This window comes from Myxine glutinosa, chromosome 5, assembly GCF_964187855.1.
Source record: "Myxine glutinosa chromosome 5, kmMyxGlut1.1, whole genome shotgun sequence".
Classification (NCBI taxonomy): Eukaryota; Metazoa; Chordata; class Myxini; order Myxiniformes; family Myxinidae; genus Myxine; species Myxine glutinosa.
Genome location: NC_136265.1, coordinates 3575594 through 3594012, shown reverse-complemented (window position 1 = coordinate 3594012; position 18419 = coordinate 3575594). Strand labels below are relative to the sequence as shown.

General features: G+C 48.7%; 1 protein-coding gene across 1 annotated transcript in view; it reads right to left on the bottom strand.

The window, feature by feature from the left end:
* The window catches only part of LOC137428762 (chitinase-3-like protein 1), a 218380-nt gene extending 215517 nt beyond the window's left edge, over positions 1–2863 (bottom strand). Inside the window, exons 1-2 of the mRNA XM_068118658.2 lie at positions 2716–2863; positions 281–338 (exon numbers count right to left, since the gene is read on the bottom strand). Of these exons, the coding sequence (XP_067974759.2) occupies positions 281–311 (31 nt within the window). The 5' untranslated portion in view covers positions 312–338; positions 2716–2863. The remainder of the gene's footprint in view (positions 1–280; positions 339–2715) is intronic.
* Between the last annotated feature and the right edge of the window lie 15556 nt (positions 2864–18419).

Sequence of the window (18419 nt, the reverse complement as noted above, 5' to 3'; positions counted from 1 at the left end):
TCTCCCTCCCTCTCTCCATCCTTCTCCCGCTCCCCCTCCCCCTTCCCCTGCCCCTTCACCTCCCCCTTCACCTCCCCCTTCCCCTCCCCCTCTCCCTCCCTCTCTCCCTCCCCCTCTCCCTTCCCCTCCCCCTCTCCCTCTCCCTCCCTCTCTCCCTCCCCCTCTCCCTCTCTCTCCCTCTCCCCCGACCTCTCCTTCCCTCTCTCTCCCCGTGCCAACCTGTGTACATACCTGCATCTGAATGGGTTGTTATTTTATGAATAGTCTTGTGGGATCTTACCGAGTAAATGGAGTTGTAAAAGCTGCGTCATTTTCACGAAGATACACCTGGTCTCCACCTTCATGGGCACAGAAAAGTGAAATGTTAGTTTGTGAGTATTATAATTTCAAATTATCTTAGTCTTCTGTTCCTTGTCATTGTACAGTTGTTATAATGAATTCTACACTTTAGTCAAATTATCTTAGTCTTCTGTTCCTTGTCATTGTACAGTTGTTATAATGAATTCTACACTTTAGTCAAATTATCTTAGTCTTCTGTTCCTTGTCATTGTACAGTTGTTATAATGAATTCTACACACACACACACACACACACATACATATACACACACATGCACACACACACATTGACACATACACACATGCACGCACACGCATGCACACACACACATGGACACACATACACACGCACACACACACATACGCATGCACACGCATGCATACACACAAACTCACACACACAAACACACATACACACACACACACACATACACACATACAAACACACATACATACATACACACACACACACACACATACACACATACAAACACACATACATACATACACACACACATACACACACACACACACATATACATATACAGTCACGTGAAAAAGTAAGTACACCCCATGTAAAGTTTTGACTTTTTCAACATATTTTAACATACAGCTATTTGATCTTCATTTCAACAATATTGATAGATAAAGGTGATATATTATAACAAATATCATGAAACATTTACATTTTGTAGTCCATTGTATAATTTAAATATACATAAATGCAAATTTCGCATGTGGAAAAAGTAAGGACACCCTTGGCTCTAATAGGTGGTATTGCCCCCTTTGGCAGAAACAACCTCAAGGAGGCATTTCTTATAACTGTCTGCCAGTCTCTCACATCGACTGGGAGAAATTTTTACCCACTCCTCCATGCAGAATTCTTTCAGCTGTGCGATGTTTGAGGGGTTTCTTGCATGCACAGCTCGTTTCAAATCCCCCCACAACATCTCGATGGGATTTAGATCCGGGCTTTGACTTGGCCTTTCCAGAACCCTCCATTTCTTTCTTTTCAGCCATTCCTTGGTGGATTTACTGGTATGTTTAGGGTCATTGTCATGTTGCAAGGTCCACCTTCGGTTGAGCTTCAACTTTCCGACAGATGGCCTCACATTATCCTCAAGCACCCTCTGGTACAATGAAGAATTCATAATGGATTATATGATGGTGAGCTGCCCAGGCCCTGATGCAGCAAAGCTGCCCCAAACCATAATATTTCCACCACCATGCTTTGCAGTTGGTATCCGGTTCTTGTGGTCAAATGCTGTCTTTGGTTTTCGCCAAACATGCCTTCTGGTACTGTGGCCAAATAGCTCTACCTTTGACTCATCTGTCCAGAGCACATTGTTTCAGAAGATCTGGTCTTTGCCTCGGTGTTCATTGGCAAACTTTAGTCTTGCCCTGATGTTCTTTCTGGACAGCAAATGTTTCCTCCTGGCACACCTCCCATGTAGATCAAATTTGTGCAGCCTCTTTATCATGGTGGACTCATGCACTTTGACATCAACAGTGGCAAGAGCTACCTGCAGGTCCCATGATGACATTCTGGGGTTCTTAGAGACTTCTTTCAGCATCTTGCGGTCTGCTCTCAGGCTGAACTTGCTGGGGCGGCCTGGCCTGAACAAGTTGGCAGTTGTTTGGAATCTTCTCCACTTGTAGATGATCTTCCGGACAGTCGAATGATTGATTTCAAATTGTTTGGAGATCTTTTTAAAATCCCTTCCCAGACTCGTAGGCATCTATAACCTTCTTTCTGAAGGCCTCAGAGAGCTCTTTTGATCTAGTCATGGTGACGCCGCACACTTCAACAACAAAGAGCAAACCAAACTAAATGTCTGAGGTTTTAATAAGACAGGTTCCTCGAAGATCCTCTCGAACGATGTTCTAATCATTTGCACCTGAGCTGGTGCACCTGATTCTAATTTTAGGTATTTGAAGTAGTGATAAATGTAGGGGTGTACTTACTTTTTCCACATGCGAAATTTGCATTTATGTTTATTTAAATTATACAATTGACTACAAAATGTAAATGTTTCATGATATTTGTTGTATTATATCACCTTTATCTTTCAATATTGTTGAAATGAAGATCAAATAGCTGTATGTTAAAATATGTTGAAAAAGTCAAAACTTTACATGGGGTTTACTTACTTTTTCACGTGACTATACATACACAAATGCCTATATGTAGGCGCACACCGATCAGCAGGATCAAACAATAACCCACATTGCAAATAATCTTTTTAAACTCCTGGGAACATGTCAACATAAATGGCCCACAAGTCACAATTTTACAACAATCCTCAACGTTTAGAAACCTAAATCAGTATATAGATTGCCAGAGTATATTTTACTCAAACAGATACCTGAGTCATACCTGAGTAATGATGTGCACTGCACTTGTACCTGTGAGACTTGAGACACTTCGTGACCTGGTATTTTTTGCTTTTATATGACCTGAGGTTGGTTTTTTAAAGAACTGTAAACCACGTGATCAGGGCGTCAATTAAAGGTTGTTTTTTTCTGCAGGTGATGGATGTCATCCGAGTCATACCATAAAATATTTAGACCAAAAACACACCCAATACTGGGTACCTGTTGGTGGATTTCGTGTCATGCTAACATGTGCGTCACACTTCATAGCACAGGTAGGATTAAAGGTTAAATTTCGTAAATGTGACGTTTCATTATCAACTAAAGGGAAAAATCAAACATTTCAACATTCTGCAGGTGCAATTACCAAATATTCTTTAAAGAGCAATGGATACCACAGAAAACTATGAACCTGTCATTGCAGAACAACACCAATATGTATGTATGTATGTATGTATGTATATCTATATATATATATATATATTGTTACGGATCTCTACGTCGGCCTTTTCCCCTTAAGAAGGGGGGATTAATCCCCTTGGGTATGACTGACCGACGTGAGTCCTGATGTCCCAACGCTCCTTCCGGTCGGGAGCAGCCAGGGTATTTGGTCTACGAAAAGTCCCAAGGACCTGAGTGCCACTCCTGACCGCGAAGCAGGGGAGGGACTCCCCTGCTCAAACCCCGGTTTTAGATGTTATAATTGCCGAGCGGTGTTAGCAACACGAAGTTCGAGTCATTATCATTCACTAACCAGATTCCGAAATGTTGGCCAAATCATGCCACAGGTGTTCAATGTGGAAACCTCAAAGACGAACGGATGTGAAGAAGAAGAAGGCAAAAGTAGGAAGAACAAATATAATTTATTACTACTATTTACACAATTAAAGGAACCAAGGAGAAGGAAAGAAACGAAAATAATTTACAGAAGGATGGAAGGACCAGAAGACACAGTGCAATTTCTAGCTTATACAGACTTACTTATACCCCAGGGACAAGACACACAAAACAAACTCACGCACACAAAAGGATGGAATGGCAGGAATGGGTGGAGGGATGAGGAAGTTCAGATTCGTGCAAACGGCAGAGCTGGAGGTGACAGCTCTGACTCCTCGCACTCTGGTTCACAGAACGGGCGACAGGGAGATCCGAAGACCGCGGCACGTCGATGTTCGCGTGCACGCACTGGTTGTTCTCAGAGTGCTGGTTGGTATCGCGAGCAGGGCATGCCGATTCTCATTCGCTTTCCTCTCCACGTGTCTCACTCTCTCCTCCTCAACTGAGCCCAACCTCACTGTTCCTCCTCCACTGAACTGAACAACTCCACTCAACTCTCTCCTGGTGGACTGCCCACTCTCTGACGCATGTCTCATGGGGGCGTCCGCCGCGGGTTTTATGCCACGCCTTTCCAAGCCATACCCACCGAGCCTGTGGTTGGTCGTTCAGGGCTCCACCCTTGATGACGAGGTGCGGGCTACGCCCGAAGGTGGCTCCTCCCCCCTTTTCTCCGAGATTACCTCGTGGCTAATGGAGTCTTGCAGCGAAGAACACAACCCCAAAGCAGCAGCGGCGAACGCCGCCTTGCTGGCAGGTTTTCGGAGGCCATGGGGATATTTCAGGGGATTCTATCTTATTTTAATTCGGTGCAATGGAGTGTCAACTAATGGGCAACAGAGCCTTAAACTCACATAGAATAAAGAAATAACTATTTAAAAGGGTATATGGTGGCCTGCATGTATGTATATGGATTAACTAGGAGGACGACCTTTGACCTTTACAGACCAAACGGAGATATTTACAAGAATTCATTACACATACAGAGGGTGATATTTACAACAATTCTCAAATCCACAACACTGCACCCTCATCCTCCAGGCATGTCCTCGGGCCTATAAAACTTTACTTAGTGTGACACGTAGGTGTAATTCCCTCTACAATTAACCTGACCCTGAGTGTGACAGTTTTAAAACACAAATAAGTATGTCCCCCTGCTGCATTGCACCCTGGCTAACAGATTTACGCCCACAGCTAACCGAATTGCAGAATTGTCTTCAAACTATACATGAACGGTGGGGAGCATTATTTACAAATGACGCTAATTGTATTTACACAACTAACCCAGGACCTGCGATTGTTCCTTTTGGGGGGGAGAGGGGGGAGACAGCCTGCACTGCATCGACGCACCAGCACCAATAACGAGCACCATAAAGCCCCATACAGCACCATAAACGCACCAGTCACTGCACAGTCACCAGTTCATAATAAAAATAAACAAACCCTGCTGGTGGTCTTGCTCTTCGGCTCCCTCTGCTGGCCAATGTTCTTCCAGATGTTGTCTTTCTTCATGTTCTTCTTGCTGGCGGCCTATTTGGACATAATAATAACAAGCACAGAATGTGTCCATTGTGTTTTTTTATTTAGGGCCCATAGAGGCCGACTTGGGGTGGTTCACCTGTATGCCACGTTACCGAGGTCCGCCAGCAAGATCTCGGGCCATCATGGCCGGTTCCAGCAGAGGGGCCATGCCCCAACCCGTGGGGTCCATGGGTGGTGCTCAGCCGCAGACATGTGGTCCATAAGTGGTGCATCGATGCAGACAGCTGGTTGCGGAGGTTCGGGCACACAATGGCGGACTCCCGCACGCTCCCCTCGGTGCCCAGAGAGCACGATCCATGGGTTGGGGAAGGAAGACAGAGAGGGCAGGTTAGCGAGGGGTAAGGTCACAAGGGTACACATCAATAAAGGCAATGCAAGGTGAGGTGCGTCTGGAGACTGAGTGGAGAAAAGCTCGTCCCTACCGTACGTCACCCCCCCTGTTACCTACTCTACCCTTGCCCTTACCCCAGTATGTACAAAAAAAACCTACACATTTACAAATCCGTCACTACGTCTCATCCTCCCTATATTTCCCCTATACCAAATTCGTCACAATCCCACTAATCCAAATTTGCCATCACCAATTCATCATCAATCCTCATAAGGAGGGAGAGATGGAACATCAACACAATGTCACCCCCACGTCATGATGCGTCTCACAATCCAAAACATTTGCACAAAAAAAATAATAAAAAACAACAAACCATGGCATGGTGTGGAGTCCTGTCACCTCAGGTGAGTGGATGTAGATGGTGCAAGGAGATTTCCATCCTATCTACCTTCTAAATGACATTAACACACTTTACACTACCCGGGGTCTTTCCCTGCCAATCCATTGGCCATCTTACTCTATGCGGTTTTAAAAACCAAATTCCCATTGACCAAACTGTGGTGCTTCATCAATTTGGGGTCTCACTCCCCCGATTCAACTCCCTGTGCCTTTGCACAATTTCAGGACTGGGTCGTGTGGCTCTCCCAGCAGGTCTACCCACCTGCACACCTCCACCACTGCAGTTGCCTCCGAGCTTACCTGCTCCTTACCCTAACCTATCTAACTGGGGAAGGCCCTCTGGCGCTCTCCCCACTCGGTGCCCTCTCTGGCACTGGGCTACCCGGGTCCGTCCCCCGGATCCTCGGGCCCCATCCACAACTCTAACGGCTCCCAGAGCCCACCTGCGGCCTCACCTGGCCGACATCCTCACAGTGGTGGAGTGCCCATTTAACTACACACACTAACAGGCCACACGCCCAGCCATTTCCACAATACTAATGCACCCATCCAAACACCATTCTTCCACACACACCACAGATGCCAATATCCAACCACAATTTACCTACTCCCTCTACCTAACTCTTAAACTACCCTCCCCGGGTATTCGTGATGGGGTCCATCCTCCCCATACACACCTTCGCACCATCCACTCCACTCCACAGTTTCCATCATACTCACTCCACACCATCCATTTCATACTCCATGTATTCCACACAACCATTCTCACCTGTATTTGCACACCTGTGCCATCACTCCTGGTGCTTCCTGCACCCTCCTTCCTGCAGGACCATTTGCTCAACACAACACGCAATCACTATTACTCACTCATGCACTGCTCCATACACCTGTTCGCTTGCACACCTGTGCAATCACACCTGGTGCTTCCTGCACCCTCCTTCCTCCAGGACCATTTGCTCAACACAACACTCAATCACTATTACTCACTCATGCACTGCTCCATACACCTGTTCGCTTGCACACCTGTGCAATCACACCTGGTGCCACCTGCATCCTCCTTCCTCCCAGGTTTCTTCAATCATTCCATACAATGCACAATCACAATTGTTCCTCATACACTGCTCCATACACTTCCACGCTCAATACAACTCACAACCACCTCACACTTTTCACAATACACTTCCGATTCTCAAACACACGGCATCATCTGATCTACCTGGTGCCCTGCTGAAACCGCGCTTCCCCGTCGCCCCTTACATTATTGCGCTCCCTCGTCATTATAATCCAACTACCCTCTCTATGTCCCCACTACCTGTCCAATGTCGCTACTTAAATCTCCAGTTATCTATGGTCAATCTCTAGGTCCCTATACATTATCCAAACCCTCCCTCGGCAAGCTTACACTGCCAAACCCCATAAACCTATAGCTCCTTTGCCCCGTATGTGAGGGACGGTGGATTTGCCATCCCACCACATCGGGCATCTTCCACTATAAATTTTGCTCTCAAATTTCAACCAATCAAAATTTTCCAATCACAAATTCCCTATCCCTACGAAATGTCCTTTAACTCGAGCCTCGGTGCTTCGTTACCTCATTAAAACTCGGCTTCACAAAGCCGAGCAATGAGTTCGGGTGGTTTGGTCGCCTGCAGGTTGAATCTGTCCGGCATTCTGTTCAGGGGAGGAGGTTTGGTCGGGCCGAGATTCCACGCACCATCTCGGCGCGGATCCTTGCGGCCTCCGGCCCGATGGCTCAATCTCGCCCGGTCGGAACCCCGTCCCCGCCACCAGGGGGCACCATACCGCTTCCTCCAACCTGTCCCTGAACCGGACCGGTCGCCTCGCCAGACAAGGCCCGGACTCAACCGTGCAGGGCGGGGCCAAGCCCGAATCGGCAACGACGCTTCAAAGAGAAGCGACGCAACACCGACCCACGCCGGGCCTCGCATCCAGCAAAGCACACCGCGCCCCGAGTGCTCGCATCGGCTATCCGTCGCCCAAAACACTGCCCCGGTCAACGTCGACGCCTTACTCGCATGCCCACGCGACCCTTTTCACACTCACAAAACCCGGCATCTCGGCGCCTCCAGTGCATCCCCCACACTCCGTCCATTCCACCACCACACTCCCTGTTACACACCACACCTCTCGCGCACACTCGCCGTTCGCACACTTTCTTAACACACCTCACGCACCGTCTTGCGCACTCTCCCTCGGTACGTACTCCGTACCACTCATAGGGTGCACTCTTGCATCCACCCACTCACGCGCTCTGATGTGCCCTGCCGCACACGCGCCACAACCAACTCAGGTGTGCTCCCTCGCACACTCTCGCCGTCCATTCCAAACGTGCATCCTCGCACCCGCTCCTCCACCAACACACTCTCCGTGTCACTCTCACCCTCGCACGTACACTCCGTATCGCTCTCACTCCGTGTCACACTCCGTACACCCCGACGTGCATTCCCGCTCGCACTCGGTTTTACCCCCACACTTTATAACATGCTCACTCTTTGACACACACTTTTTCCTCACACGCGTGCCATTTCCACTCACACAGCGCCCAAAGGACCTTCCACAAACGCCCGGGTGCCATATTGATCCCAAGCGCGCGACAATTCTCTTCGCGCCAAACACTCTGCCGAAAAACCTCTTAGCGCCATACACAGCACGACTCACCTTTGGGATCCTTTTCTCCATGCGCACCTGAAAATCTTTATAAGGATTAGCAAGTACGGCACCACGATGCGAATTCAGACTTTGTACAATATCCATTTCTCCCTTCAATTCCTGGGCTACCTCCCTCGTCTTTTCAATTTCAACTACTTTTTCTTTATTCACCTCGACGACCGCTGGCTGTATTGAAATTCCCTCTTCTACCTCAGCGGTCGCCGGCTTTTCCATACCCCGGGTCGCAATGTCTACCCCGGTCCAGTTACCTGTGCTTTTCTCTGACTCACTCAACCTGCGCTCCTCGAGTCACGTTACCTCCTCGTGCACCCGTGTGCTCCTCCCGCTCAACCTGCGGTCAACCTCCCTCTCGGCTTCCCTCACCTCATATGCGGCTTGCCCCCTCGCCAACTCCTCATTAATTTATTTGGCTTGGCCAACTATGCCCCCCAGTTTGTCCCCTAATCTGCTTCCGAATCCTTCAAATTTGCCTCCGAGTCCCTCCAATTTGCTTCCGAGTCCCTCCAATTTGCTTCCCATATTACTTAACCCGTCTCTCAATTGCTCACTGGTACCCCTTGCTTCGTCCCTCATTCTGCTTTCCATCCCTTCAATTTGGTTTCCCATGTGCTGCACACCTGCTCTAGCAGGGAAAATGGCCTTTAAAATGCATGTTGTTGTATGTGCTGCCCCATTCGATTTTCTAATTGCTCACCCATTTTTTTCAATGTCTCCCCCCTTTCGTCGACTTTTGCCATTAATTGGTCCATAAAAAATCGCATGTACCCTGGTATCTCGGGCTCGGCTGCCGCAACCACGTGCGAACCGCCATTTTGTGCACCTGATACCCCCGCAACCACATCTTCATTGCTCTCCTCTCTCTCCATTCCCCCCCTGTGGTCCTGGATTACCCCTAACCCCTCTTCTAATTCCCCCACCGGCATCCGGTCGCCTTGACCATCCATGGCACGATTTTAAATTTAGGATGTTAAATAAAATTGTGGGCCACTCGTAATTTGAGCGTGCGCAGCGCGCTTCAGGTCCGAATCTCTTTCCTGGCACCAATTTGTTACGGATCTCGACGTCGGCCTTTTCCCCTTAAGAAGGGGGGGATTAATCCCTTGTGTATGACTGACCGACGTGAGTCCTGAAGTCCCAATGCTCCTTACGGTCAGGAGCAGCCAGGGTATTTGGTCTACGAAAAGTCCCAAGGACCTGAGTGCCACTCCTGACCGCGAAGCAGGGGAGGGACTCCCCTGCTCGAACCCTGGTTTTAGATGTTATAATTGCCGAGCAGTGTTAGCAACCCGAAGTTCGAGTCATTATCATTCACTAACCCGATTCCGAAACGTTGGCCAAATCATGTCACAGGTGTTCAATGTGGAAACCTCAAAGACGAACGGATGTGAAGAAGAAGAAGGCAAAAGTAGGAAGAACAAAATATAATTTATTACTACTATTTACACAATTAAAGGAACCAAGGAGAAGGAAAGAAACGAAAATAATTTATAGAAGGATGTAAGGACCAGAAGACACAGTGCAATTTCTAGCTTATACAGACTTACTTATACCCCAGGGACAAGACACACAAAACAAACTCACGTACACAAAAGGATGGAATGGCAGGAATGGGTGCAGGGATGAGGAGGTTCAGGTTCGTGCAAAGGGCAGGGCTGGAGGTGACAGCTCTGACTCCTCGCACTCTGGTTCACAGAACGGGCGACAGGGAGATCCGAAGACCGCGGCACGTCGATGTTCGCGTGCACGCACTGGTTGTTCTCAGAGTGCTGGTTGGTATCGCGAGCAGGGCGTGCCGATTCTCATTCGCTTTCCTCTCCACGTGTCTCACTCTCTCCTCCTCAACTGAGCCCAACCTCACTGTTCCTCCTCCACTGAACTGAACAACTCCACTCAACTCTCTCCCGGTGGACTGCCCACTCTTTGACGCATCTCTCGTGGGGGCGTCCGCCGCGGGTTTTATGCCACGCCTTTCCAAGCCATACTCACTGAGCCTGTGGTTGGTCGTTCGGGGCTCCACCCTTGATGACGAGGTGCGGGCTATGCCCGTAAGGTGGCTCCTCCCCCCTTTTCTCCGAGATTACCTCGTGGCTAATGGAGTCTTGCGGCGAAGAACACAACCCTATCTCCCAATGGTGAAGAATCACTTTTTAAAATTCTACCAGACAGAATGGTGAAGAATCACTTTTTAAAATTCTACCAGACAGATCCAGATCTTCACCAAAATCTAATCATTTCTTCCTTGTCACATACGCTACATCTCTGCCAAATTTTGTCCGAATCCGTCCATAACTTGAGATATTTTGTTCACAGACAGGGGTGAAAACATAACCTCCATCCACCTTTGGTGGCGGAGGTAATGATGATGTCATAGGTTCATGACTTCACTATGACGTCATAATATCGGCATAGCGGCACAGGGCTGGTGCAACAAAGGGCTGGTGCGACGTATGGCTGGTGCGACACAGGGCTGGTGCGGCAAAGGGCTGGTGCGGCAAAGGGCTGGTGCGGCAAAGGGCTGGTGCGGCACAGGGCTCACCCCACTAATTCCCCCGCTTATTCACCCCAGATCCACCTTGTTTGAAATTCCAACTTCTTTCCTGGAAGTCCTGGCAGTGTCCATATGTTTTATACCTCTCCCACCCCCCCCTTCCCATGCCTCCCCCCCCCCCCAAAGCCCTCTCCCTCCTACAGATCTCTCGATGTCCCTGCTCTCAAATGTTGTGTTTGTGTCCTTCCCCCTCTTTCCCCATCTTGTCTACCGCTCCCCATGTTATATGTTTTATGTGTCGGTTTGTCTTTCTGTGTGATTAATGTTAGCTCTTTCACGAGCCTCAATCTTGTATACAAAAAAAATAAAAAAAATAAAATAAAAAAACCCCAAAGCAGCAGCGGCGAACGCCGCCTTGCTGGCAGGTTTTCGGAGGCCATGGGGATATTTCAGGGGATGCTATCTTATTTCAGTTCGGTGCAATGGAGTGTCAACTAATGGGCAACAGAACCTTAAACTCACATAGAATAAAGAAATAACTATTTAAAAGGGTATATGGTGGCCTGCGTGTATGTATATGGATTAACTAGGAGGACGACCTTTGACCTTTACACACCAAACGGAGATATTTACAAGAATTCATTACACTTACAGAGGGTGATATTTACAACAATTCTCAAATCCACAACAACGTATACAGCAACGCAGTGCCTTTGAAAAGGGGACACGTAAGACTTTTTTTTTTTGTTTTTTTTGTATACAAGATCGAGGCTCGTGAAAGAGCTAACATTAATCACACAAAAAGACAAACCGACACACAAAACACAAAAAACAAGGGGAGCGGCAGACAAGATGGGGAGAGAGGGGGAAGGACACAAAAGAGAGGGGGAAGAGGGGGAAGGACACAAACACAACATTTGAGAGCAGGGACATCGGGAGGACTTGGGGGGAGGTGGGAGAGGATTAAAACATATGAACACTGCAAGGACTCTGGGGTGAATTACCGGGGGTAGAAAAGATCAAGGTTTTCGATGGGGGACGATAAGAGATGGTGGTGAACAGCTGTTTTAAAGACCTGGAGGGAGGAGTGGGATTGAAGGGAGTGGGGAGTTTGTTCCAGAGGTGGGAGAAAAGGGGAATGAAAGAGTGAAGGTGAGCAGAGAGCCTAGACTTTGGCAGTTTAACCATAAGAGGGTTGCAGGCAGATCTTGTGCGACCTGAAGGAATATTGGGGGGACAGAGCACAGAGAGAGCTGGGGGAGCAAGGCCGGAGAGGAGTCGGTAGAAGACAGAAAGACCACCAACCTGCCTGCGGTGAGTGAGTGAAAGGCCCTCGGCGTTGACTACATCGCAGGAGATTCCAATGATTCTGAAAGCTTTGGCCTCAACAGCGTGAAGTCGAGCAAGGTGTGAGGCAGGAGCACCAGCCCAGAGGGGGGAACAGTATTCCATTGAGCTGCGGATGAAAGCCTTGTATGTGGTGAGGAGCTCAGGTGTGCCAAGGAAGGACTTCGCATGACGGAGGATGCCCAGTCGGCGACTGGCTTTGGAGGCCAGCTTGGAAATGTGGTTTTCCCAAGAAAGATCATGGCAAATAGTGAGACCCAAAAGCTTGAGCGACAGAACTTCTTGGAGAGGATTGTTGAGAAAGTAGATGGGAGGGTTGTCCAGTCGGTCCTTTCGGAGAGACATTGTAAGAGTGTGAGATTTGTCAGGATTGAAAGACATGTTCCACTTGTTTGACCAGTCTGTGATTTTGTCCAGGTCTGCAGAGAGTGAGGAGGCTGCAGACTGCCGATCTGAGGGATGAGGAATGGAGCGACAGAGAGTAGAGTCGTCAGCAAAGAGATAGAGAGGATTTTCAAGAGAGTCAGAGAGATCATTGATGAAGACCAGAAAAAGCACAGGGCCCAGAACACTACCTTGGGGAACTCCAGCCTGAACAGGAAGAGGAGATGAGAGAAACCCATTCAGGGCCACACGTTGACTATGACCAGAGAGGAAGTCCGCCAGCCATGCGTGGAGATTTCCATGGATACCAAAGGAGGAGAGTTTGGAGAGCAGAGCAGGGTGCCAGACCGTATCGAAGGCACGTGAAATGTCAAGGGAGACAGCTCTAATTTCCTGTTTGGCGTTGAGGACCTCCATCCATTGTTGAGAAAGCAGAAGCAGCATGTCCAGAGTAGAGTGACCAGGTCTGAAACCAAATTGATGATCAGAGATCAAGCCATTGGAGAAGAGGAAAGATTTCATATCTGAAGCAATGATGGATTCCATGACTTTGCTGATAATTGGGAGAAGGCTGATTGGTCTGTAGTTGCTGGGATCTGTTTTTGCACCTTTTTTTGTGCAAAGCGGTGATGTTGGCTGATTTCCAAGCAGATGGCAGATGACCTTGAGCAAAAGAGAGGGTGAAGAGAACAGAAAGAGGGAGTGAAAGAGCAGAAGAACATGATTTTAGGACCCGTGGGCTGATGCCGTCAGGACCAGTTGCAGAATCAGAGTCGAGGGTTGACAGAAACTTTTCCACCTTGTCAGGAGGAAAGGACACAGAGTCCAGGAGCAGCTGGGTACGACTGGGTACGGTGGGTATAGAGAGGGATGGGTTTGGGACACAAGATTTAGAGGCAAATACAGAGTTGAGGCATTCAGCTTTTTCACGTGCAGAGTCAGCCGTTAAGCCGTTTGAGGTGAGGGAGGGGATGGAGGGGGAACAAACACCAGAAACAGATTTGACCAGACGCCACCAGGATTGGGAAGAGGGAGACAGATAAGAGAGTTCGGTCTTGAGAATGGTGAGATATTGTTTCCTGGCTCTCCTGAGCTGCCGGGAGAAACTGCCGGGAGAAACAGCCAGGTAGCAAGCCACAGTGTTGTATGTCCTGGGGTTGTACTTCAGCAGGGAAAGGATGTGAGGAGGAGAGTGAAATGGCCAGGTATGGGAGAAAGGGAAGTATGGGAGAGAATGGATGGAGTGATGTGTGGGGTGCTTCATCGGTTGAAAGGAAGGGTGGAAGATAGATTGAGAAAGATGAATGAGATTGTGTTTGAGTATGCATGTGTCACGTTTGGAGTGAAAGAGTGTGTAGAGAGGGGTGAGAAGAAGGCACGTTTGAGCAGGAGGCAGAGGGAGATCCGTGAGTTGAGAATGGAGTTGAGGAGTTTGAATGGAAGAGGGCAGTGGAAGTCGGAGAGGAATGGGCTTGAGGTGTTGACGAAGCAGGTGAGGATGAGGTTGGTGAAGTTGAAGAGAGTGGAAAGGATGAAGAGATGAAGAAAGAAGCGGCAGAGGAAGAGAAAGAGGTTCTTTGAGAATCATTTTCAGTTTATGAAGGATCTGTTCGAGCCGTTTCGAGGTGGTGTACTGAAGGTACCAAAGGAAGAGTTGGAAGGTCACCTGCGTGTCACGTATGCAGACACAAGGAGGAACGAATTGGTGGAGGACATCGAAGGATTGGTGAGACCGACAGAGCCAGGTGTTTCATTTGATTTGTCAGAGCCAAAGATGTCTGAGATTGAGGCAGTTTTGAGGAAGGCACGGGCAGCATCGGCTCCAGGACCAAGTGGAGTGCCATACAAGGTGTTTAAGAGTTGTGAAGGCATCAGGCAGTATCTGTGGAAGGCTCTGAAGGTGGTATGGAGGCAAGGAGTGGTGCCCAGTCAATGGACTAGGGCGGAAGGAGTTTATATTCCAAAGCAGGAGGAGGCTGTGACACTGCAGCAGTTTAGACCAATATCGTTGCTCGATGTAGATGGGAAGATATTGATGAGTGTCTTTGCGGCACGGCTCTCAGGCTTCATCAGAGGGAATGGTTCTGTGCAGAAGGCAGGAATACCAGGATCACCAGGATGCATTGAACACTTGGCAATGGTCTGGCAAGTGTTACAGGAGGCAAAGAGGCAAAGAAAGGATGTGGCGGTGGTATGGCTGGATTTGGAGAATGCATATGGGTCAGTGCCACATGCCTTGATCAGGTATGCCATGGATTTCTTTTGGGTGCCAAGGAGATTTAGGGATTTTTTGATGGCATATTATGATCGGTTTTGGATGCGGTTTGCGACACAGTCCTATGTAACAGAGTGGCAGAAGTTGGAAGTGGGGATCCCGATGGGATGTACCATCTCCCCTATTTTGTTTGTGCTGGTTATGGAGTTGTTGATACGTGCGGTGAGTGGACATGGGAAAGAAGTGGAGCTCGCCCCTGGTCAGAGTTTGCCAGCGATGTTTGCTTTCATGGATGCTCTGACAGTTGTCCAACAGTCCGCTGATGCAGCAGTAGAGGTACTGGGACGACTGGAAAGGTTGATACAGTGGACAAGATTGGGATTTAAAGCAAGAAAGTCTAGGAGTGTGGTAGTGAGATGAGGAGTGGTGGATAACATGCACAGGTTTGAGCTGGGAGGGGAGGTGGTTCCATCATTGGTAGAGGCCCCTGTGAAGAGTTTGGGAAGATGGTATACAGTAGAGTTGAATGATGTGGGAAGGGTGGAGGAGGTCAGAAACAAGCTTTTGAGAGGTTTGAAGAGGATTGATAGATGTGGTTTGCCAGGTAAGTTGAAGGTATGGTGTTTGAAGTTTGGATTGATGCCACGAGTATTGTGCCCATTGATGATGTATGATATTGCAATTCGGCATGTGGAGAGGATGGAGGTTGTGGTGAGCGGGTTTGTGAGGAGGTGGTTGGGAGTGCCACGCTGTTTGACGAACATTGCCCTTTATGGTCATGGTGGAAAACTCCAGTTTCCCTTGACATCATTTAACCGAGGAGTTTAAGGTGGTGAGGGTGCGGGAGTTCATGATGTTGCGGGATTCACATGATGCAGTGGTAAGGAATGCTCTCCCAGAGAGGAAGGGAAGTCGGAAGTGGAATGCAAGAGCAGAGGTCGACGAGATGGAGGAGCGGTTGCAACAGGAGGAGGTCATGGGGATGGTACAGCATGGGAAGCATGGCTTGGGGTGGATGAAGCATGAGCGATGGGGAAAGGCATGTATGAAAGAGCGGAGGAAGATGGTTGAGAGGGAGGTGAGAAGAAAGGCAGAGGAGGGGAGATATGTGAAAGCAGTCGGTCAGGCACAGCAAGGTGCTTGGACTAAGTGGGAAGGTGTGTGAGTGAGGATATTGAAGTGGCAAGAGATTTGGAGGATGGAGCCAATATTGTTGAATTTCCTGTTGAGGGCAACGTATGATGTGCTTCCATCACCAGCAAACCTGAGATTGTGGGGGTTGTTGCAGGAGGAGAGATGTTATTTGTGTGGAGGTGTGGGAACGGTGCAGCATGCACTGAGTGCATGTTCAGTCGCATTGGCAGCAGGACAATACAGGTGGCGACATGATCAGGTACTGGCGGTGGTGGTGCAGATGGTGCAACAAGAGGTGCTGAGGTCGAGAGAAAGAAGAGTGGAGAAGGAGACTGATGGGGGATTTTTTTTTGTTTGTTTGTTTTTTTGTTACTATTATTATTTCTTATTTTGTATATACGAGTGAGTGGGTGAGGGTGTGTTTTTTTTGCATGAATTAATTTTTGCATGAGTGTGTGTTTTTGTATGTTGAGTGGTGTATGTTGTAAGGGTAGGTGGTTGGTTGGTTGGTGTTGTGTGTGTGTGTGTATGAATGATCTGGTGTGTTTTGTTGGTGAGTGGTGGAGGGTATAAAGTTGGGTGTTTGAGTGTTCCACCGTGTTTGTTTGGTGCTGTGGATTCTGGATGTGGAGGTGTTGTTGTTGTTGTTGTTGTTGTTGTAGTCTGCGTTCGCACTGGCTGGGGGTGGGGGTATGTACGCATCAAGGTGTAGTTGCTGCATGTGGATGTGCATGTGCCCCTGCTGGCCCACCTTAGCTGACCGTATCGAGGTTGAAGGGCCAAAACGGGATGATGCTGAGGACCTCGACTGAGGACCCGGTCAGTGCGGCACACTTGTGACCAGGTGTGTTTTGAACATATATATATATTTGTTGCGGTTTTGTGATTGTGCAATAAAAGGTTAATTTCCCCTCATAGTTTAGTTACACTACAACACGTAGCCTCGTTTGAGCTCAGTTATTTCTTCGTAAGTGTAAGCGTAGACCTTTCCTTTGTGTAGTTTTGCGTTGAATGGAATAATGAGAGTTAGGTCTCCTTCCAATGCTTATGCCGCCTCGATGCTTTGAGTTTTGGCGCAAATTACAAGGAGGCCAGCCTGACAAATCGATCCCGGCTGAAGAAAGGCGGGGCAGAAGTGGGAGTGACCGGTAAGCACAAGCCGCCAATCAGGGCTCGAGGGGAGTGGCTTAGCACTGCGGCAAAAGGCGTGGTTTGGAACATTCGAGACGGGCCAGGGCGTGGCAATATAACCCTGTGCCCGAAGCCTCCACCGGAGTTAAGAGTTCTGAGAGTGCGCGGTGTTGAACAAGTTATGGGGAGAGGCGCTTGTGAGTTTTTAGAGTGTGTGGTGTTGAATTGAGTTACAAGTTGGGTTCGCGGTTTAGCTTGAGTCAGAGCCTCCGTTGAGTTACGAGAGTGAAAGCGCGGAGTTGTATTAATCGCGCTGTGAAGGACCGCCATGCCGGGCGAGAGATGCGCACATCTTCCTGCCTGCCTTTGTTTGAGATACGCACTGCGAGGATCCCTCCCGCCTGCCTGCCTGCCTTTGTTGAGGGATGTGCTGTGACCGGCATAGGGCCACGCCGGGTGAGCTGTTCCTGAACGACAAAGCCGGCATGTTCAGCACATGAACAATCCTTCCTTCATCCCCCTGTGAGTGTGAATGGGCCCATTGTCTGGGTAGATAAGTTAAGACTGTATAAGACTGCCCTGTATCTCTCTTTTCTACCGAACCATTGTACATAATCGTGTAAATAATAATGAAATGTGTTCTTCCTTTGATTCTACCGCTTTTGTGTTTTCCATCATTGACTTAGCGTGGTACGAATTATATCGCTCTAATCGGGTTCCAATACCAAGGTAACTGTACGGACCACGTGGTACGCCATCCGCTCGGACGTACTCAAATTACGCATGGTTCGTGCGAGACTTGATCCCCGCTTCCGTGGCGGCGAGGGTACTTAGGTACGTGCGAGAATTGTCCCGAAACCCTGTCCCGCGTCTGACCGGAAGTGGCGACTCAAGTCTCGCGGTTGCGACGACCCAAGGAGAACAAGGGGCTTAATCTCCCCTTGGTAAGGGAACGGGAGTCACGTGAAATCGTAACATTTGGTGTCCGGGAGTGGGATTGGACCTGGAGTGCGCTTCATGCACTCGAAATAACGAGGGGACTAAATTTAGTTGTTAAAATCCAAAATTGTATTCGTACCATGGCTGGCCAAGGCGGTCGATTGCCGGTGGGGGTAGAGAACGAAAAATTGATGATTCAGGACCCAGAGAGACAGTTGGTAGTGGAGGAAGCCGAAAAGGGTGCGCAGTTGGCAAAGGAAATGGCGGCACCTC